Raw genomic sequence first — 6,504 nt, 5'->3', positions numbered from 1 at the left:
TCACTGGAGAAGGATATCATGTTTGGTAAGTTGTAGGGTCAGAGAAAAAGAGGAAGACCCCCATCGAGATGGATTGGCCAAGTGGCAGCAGCATCAATGGACTCAAGCGTGGCAACAGTAGTGAGGTTGACCCAGGATCAGGCAGTAATTTGTTCTGCTGTGTGTAAGGTTGCTATGAGTTGGTACTGACTTGATGGCGCATAACAACAACAACAATATGCATTTATCTTTTGAATCCATGAACTGTATACACTTCTCCAACATATACTTATCCTTGGGTGTCTTTGTCAAGGCCTGAAGTCTTATCTATCTTATAACCATAGACATAATTTTAAGATGAGTTGGCAAGTGACATTTGCTGGATTTTATTGAGAGATTGAGAAATAGCCTATAAAATTATAACTGTTACCAACATTCCTTGAACAAAAGTATGCTATTTGAAAATGTGCTTATTTCTTACATGTCTTATATTCTAAAACATTGATAATAACGTTTGCTATTTAATAATGTATGATACATATGTTACCAAATGCATCTTGAAGAAGAATCATCAATTCAAGACTGTCAGAACAAAAAAAAATTACTGTAATATTTTATATTTTGCATTTGTGGCATAATATCACATTCATATTGAAAGGTCAATACCACACTTTCAAAGGAAATCAAGATTCACTTTTATAGTATGATGGCACATGCTATAAAAGTTCCACTTGGTCCTACAGGGTCACTATGAGTTGGAATTGATTCACCTGCAATGAGTATATATCATATATACACTTTACTACCACTAGATGACAGCAAAGCAATACATTCATAATCACAGAAGTTTCTTCTATTATTTTGTGTAATAAGATTTTGCATTGTTGTTGTTAATAAGTGCTGTTGACTCGGTTCCGACTCATAGCAGCACTATATTGCATTTCTGAAGACTAAAATTAATAAATGCTTATAATCTCTTTTACATATTTTATCATAGTAACCAAACCAAAAAAAAAAAAAAAAAAAACAAGCCAAACACCATCAACTTGACTATGATTCATAGCTGTGTTTGAGGATGTAAATCTTTATGAGCAGAAAATCTCATCTTTCTCCCAGGAAGAAGCTGGTAGTGTTGAACTTCAGGTTAGCAGTCTAGTGCTGATTGTACAATACTACTAGGGCTCCGTTATAACAATAAGGTAAAATAAAATATTGTGGAAATGTATTTCTGTAGTAAACACACACAATTTTCTCCTCATAAAAATATTTAGTATATCTTGTGTTACAAATCGAACTGCTAACCTCAAGATCGGCAGTTCGAAACTACCAGCTATTCCACGGGAGAAAGATGAGACTTTCTGCTCCCATAAAGATTTACAGCCTCAGAAACCCTATGCAGGTTTGCTATGAGTGGGAACCAACTCTATGGCACGTAACAACCACTACTATGTTCATTCAAAGGATCCCTGGTGGTGTAGTGATTATATGGCTGAAATTTACCAGTGTCTCTGATAGAAAGAAAGATGTGGCAGTCTGCTTCCTAAAGATTACAGCCTTGGAAATCCTATGGGGCAAGTTATTCTCTCTAATAGGGATCCTGGTGTGGTACTGTAAGGTAACCATTGGACTGCTAACCACAAGTTTGCTGGTTCAAACTTTGTTCAAATTTGTTCAGAGACAAATTCATATTAGGTGGTCTTTCTCCTGGTGTGGTTCTGTAGGATCGGCACTGGACTGCTAACTACAAGGTCAGTAGTTCAAACCTTGGTCACTATGAGTCAAAACTGACTTGACAGACTTAACAATAACAAGAGGGTCACTATGAATCACAGTTGATAGATGGAAGTGAGCTGGATTTTTATTTTTGGTGTGCTCATTCACTGTTTCATGAATCAATACAGGAACATTATGCTAGCAAATAAATGGTAGAAATCAGTAATAATGTTCCATAAAAAGCTTTCCATTGGAGTTACTTGAAGAATAATTATATATTTTTTTTTGAGGAAAAAGTGTCTTAAATCAAAGACTACTTTATTGTGGCAAAAACAGGAAGCATACTGTTAGTATAATTATCAAAACTGAATGCAAAGTTAGAATGCAACATAAGCCACTGGCAAAATTAGCTTAACATATGTTATTGTTGTTAAGTGCCATTGGGTCAGTTTCAACCCATAGAGACTCTGTATAGGGTTTCTGAGGAGCTGCTGGTGAGCTTGAACCACTGACCTTGCAGTTCAAACCAATTTTGCAGTCCAGCGCATTAACACACAGCGCCACACTAGGACTCCAACTTAACATACAGAGAACTTAATATTTAAAATAATCTGCATTAGACATTTTAACCTTATCATAAACTTGGTAAATTGCTCATAATCTCCAAAGTGTACAGTCATTAAAAATGTGTACACTTTGAGAATACAGGATGAAATATGAAACTTGAAATTTATTTGTTCACTGTTAATGAGTCAAGTTCTTTCCTTTCAAGCTTGGGAAAGTGGATGTAAATTTGTGCATGAAATACTGCAAAATGCCTTTTCTCTTTCAGATCAGACCAATGTTGAGTAACCCTCTGAAAATTTCTGGGTCTGTCCTAGAGCAAATCTTCTCTGCATTTTGAGGATTATTAAAATCCCATAATGCATCCTGCATATAGAATTTCAGCTTTGCAGGATATGAATGTGGTATATACCACTATAAAAGATGTTCTGCTGTACTTTGTATCTGACCAAGGAGAACTGAAAGCTGAGAACGTAAATCTGAATGCTACCTACAAAATAATTGCAGAAAAACAGTCCTTCGTATGGAAGTATTAGATTCAATTAGAGAAAAAAAAATCAAAACAATATGTGATTAGATGCACATTGACTAAACCATAATTACATGTAACTTTTCAAATGATTCCTCTGGAAATTTATTTTCTTCTGGCTTTGAAGCACAGTGTTATGGTGGTTAAAGGATTAGGTTCTGGAATAAGACTGTCAGATGTTGAAACCTATACTTTAGAGTTGGTCCCTTATTTTGGAAATGGATTTCTTGACCTTTCTTCCTAATCTAGCTTTATCTGGAAGCTCAGCTGAAATGTGTTAGCAATGTAAAGCTTCCACTGACAGATGTGTGGGGGCTGCAGTTGAGGTTTATTGGCCAGGAACCTCACCCTACTTTCCCACACGGAAGGTGAGGATTCCACCTCTGAGCTCAATACCAAACTCAAACTCACTGCTGCCAAGACAATTCTGACTCATAATGGCCCTATAGGACAGAGCAGAACTGTCCCATAGGGTTTCCAAAGCTATAACTCTGTTATGGAAACTGACTGTCACTTCTTTTTCCCACGGAGCGGCTGGTGGGTTTAAATAGCCAAACTTTGGGTTAGCAGTCGAGCACTTTAGTCACTGCACCAGCAGGGTTCTATCACGGAACCATCATTTCCTCCCATTTCTGTGTTGCTGTTGCTGCTGTGTGTGGTAGAGGCGGATCTGACTCATAGTGACCATGTATACAGTTTCTGAGGCCCTACATTTTTACAGGAACCCGAAACCTTGCTTTTCTCCTGCAGAGCGACTGGCAGATTCGAACTGCTGACCTTGTGATTAGCAGTCCAGATTGTAACCCACTCCACTACCAGAGCTCCTTATTTCTGTGTTGTTATTGTTGTTGTGAAGTGCCATCGAGTTGGTTCCGACTCATAGCAATCCAGTATAGGGTTTCCAAGGAGCAGCTGGTGAGCTTGAACCGCCGACTTTGCCCTTCGAATGGGTGATTTTGTTTGTTTTCTTTATGGAGCAGAATCTAGCAGAGGGATCTGTGAAGCAGAGGTGAGAATCCTTTGGGTAGGCAGTCGTATAAAATAAAATTAGAAATGCGTTTTATCAGTTTGGACTCATGGCACTGAGCCCCTTTGATTTTGGCTAACTCATTCTAACACCACCACTCATAAAAGGGGATGGTTAACTGTTCTCAGGGACTTAATAATCTTTAATGGCACAGACTCAACCACATACTCTTGATGCACTGACCTTATAAAAGCATGTATGGACATTATGATAACATTGACGGTGAGAGAGCCGTCCCCTTTCCTCCTCCGTTGAGTTTCAAGCAGCTAGCATAAAATTGTTCTTCTCATACTATGGTGGAAGTAAATCCCTAGAGCAGGCCAAGTATCTTTAGATAGTGTTGCTAATTGAAACAGTTTGAGATGACAAGATTTCACAAGATAAGCGATTGAAAATATGGGGAAAGGATATTTAAATGGGCAGTAAGAGAGGACTTTGGATCTTTTAGATAAAATTTTATTTTATTATTTTACTGTGCAATACCTATGTCTAAATTTTTAAGTAGGTCCTAAGTTTGTGTTTGTTACACAAGGCAAGGAATTCTTTTCTTAATGGAAATGTTACCTTTAAAATTTCTTTTTGGGAACAAACAACTACTTGTTCAAAACTTTAGCTATTATATGTTACATTGATCTTTAGTTCTCAGGAGAAAGATGAAGCTTTCTGTTCCCACAAAGACTTAAGTCTCAGAAACACCTATATAGGATCGCTATCAGTCAGAACTGGTCTGAAGGCACTTTACAGCAACAACAGAAGATCTTAGTTATTTTTCATTTTTCTTACCAGTCGCCATTAAATTGATTTGCTTATGTTGACCCTATATGGGACACAATAGGAATACAGTCCATAGGGTTTTCAGGAACTAATTTTTTAGAATAGATTGCCAGGATTTTCTTTCAAGGCACCTCTGGGTAGACTGAAACCTTCAATCTTCCAGTTTGCTAGTGAGTGTATTAATAGTTTGTTCCACTCAAGAACTCAAAATAAGATCACACTTAATTTAAAATAATTGTTATTTATATTATCTCTTTTCTTTCCCTTTTGCAGAACTTGGAATCAATTTTGATCACATCTGGCAAAAAACATTGACAGTGTTAAACCCACTGAAGCCAGCAGATGGCAGCATTATGAATGAAACCGACCTCACTGGTCCCATCCTTTTTTGCCTTGCCCTGGGAGCCACTTTGCTTATGGTAATGAACAGCAGACAGCAAACCCCATATTTTAATCTTATCCTTTTCAGCTTCAATGTTGAAGAGATCTTTGTAAACACAATAGAAAGTATATTATATAGAATAGAAATTTCTCAACTCAAGACTTCATTTTTGGTGAAAGAAACATTTAATTTCACATGGTGACAAAAAGAAACTACCTTCATGAATTATAAAATGATCAATTTAAATTAGATTTTAAAACTCCAGTAAGATTTTTACTAGAACAATCCATTTTGTTACTTAATCTTCATTTTGTTATTTAGAAAAATTGTCAGTGTGGAATAGTTGAAAGAATACTTGGGCTTGGGCTATATAAGGCAGTTTCCTTGCTTGTATTCTTTGAGATTTCTACTCATCTGTGACACTGGTTTAGTCTTTTCTCTTCTTTGTTCCTCACTTTTTTGATAGGGTGTATCCCAAGAGTATTTCTAACATTCTGTGAGATATGAGCTGGATTCCCTTATTGCTGCTCAGACTAATGTGACTAAATTGATTTGCAATTATAACATAATTTATTTATTCAATATCTTTTGTTATCCTCCCTGTTAGTTTTCTGCTTCATGAAGGCATTTCTTCTTGATGCAACCATTTAAAATTATTTATTTATTTTGTGTGTGTGTGTGTAGTTCATGCTTCAGGATGAATTCTCTAGAAAAGCAAAAACAGTGAAGTTTTCTATATAACATATATATATATGCTGTTGTTTAGTATCGGTGAGTAAGAACCTACTCATAGCAACCCTGTAAATTGTTTCTGAGGACTGGTTGGTGGGTCTGAACCTCCGACCTTGTGGTTCAAACGTAACTTCCGGTCTAGTGCTAATCCTACATATATATAGGAAACCCTGCAGTGGGTCGCTATGAGTTGATACCCTATGCACAGCAGAACAAAACACTGCCTGGTCCTGTGCAAACCTCATAATTGTTGATATGTTTGCGACCATTGCTGCTGCCACTGTGGCAATCCATCTCATTGGGAATCTTTCTTTTTATGTGATGCTCCACTTTACCAAGCAGTCCCCTCTAGGGACTGGTCCCTCCTGATAATATATCCAACCTATGAGAGACGAGGTCTGGCCATGGTGACTTTCAAGGAGTATTCTGGCTGTACTTCTTCCAACACAGATTTGTTTGTTATGTTGGCAGTCCGGGGTACTTTTAATATTCTCCTTCAAATGCATCTATTCTTCTACATTCTTCCTTATTCACTGTCCAATTTTTACATGCATATGAGGTTGTTGAAAATAGCATGGCTTGGATCAGGAGCACATTTGACCGGAAACTGATATCTTTGCTTGCGAGGTTCTTCTGCATCAGAGTTGCCTGATACATAATTTGATTTCTTGACTGCTGCTTCTGTGAGTGTTGATCAAAATGAAGTCTTTGACAACTTCAGTCTTTTCTCCCTTTATATTAATGTAGTTGATTGGTCCAGTAGTGAAAATTTTTGTTTTCTAGCCATTGAAGTACAGCCCTTAC

At 37.1% G+C, this 6,504-nt stretch overlaps 1 protein-coding gene across 1 annotated transcript in view; it reads left to right on the top strand.

Annotated features, from left to right (window-relative positions):
- YIPF7 (Yip1 domain family, member 7) overlaps nt 1-6,504 on the top strand; it is a 52,625-nt gene that overhangs the window by 23,210 nt on the left and 22,911 nt on the right. Inside the window, 1 exon segment of the mRNA XM_006876278.1 lies at nt 4,860-5,005. Coding sequence (XP_006876340.1) covers nt 4,860-5,005 — 146 coding nt within the window.

The sequence above is a fragment of the Chrysochloris asiatica genome, unplaced genomic scaffold, assembly GCF_000296735.1.
Source record: "Chrysochloris asiatica unplaced genomic scaffold, ChrAsi1.0 scaffold00373, whole genome shotgun sequence".
NCBI lineage: Eukaryota > Metazoa > Chordata > Mammalia > Afrosoricida > Chrysochloridae > Chrysochloris > Chrysochloris asiatica.
The sequence above is the reverse complement of the archived record's forward strand: the minus strand, read 5'-3'. Positions and strand labels throughout refer to the sequence as shown.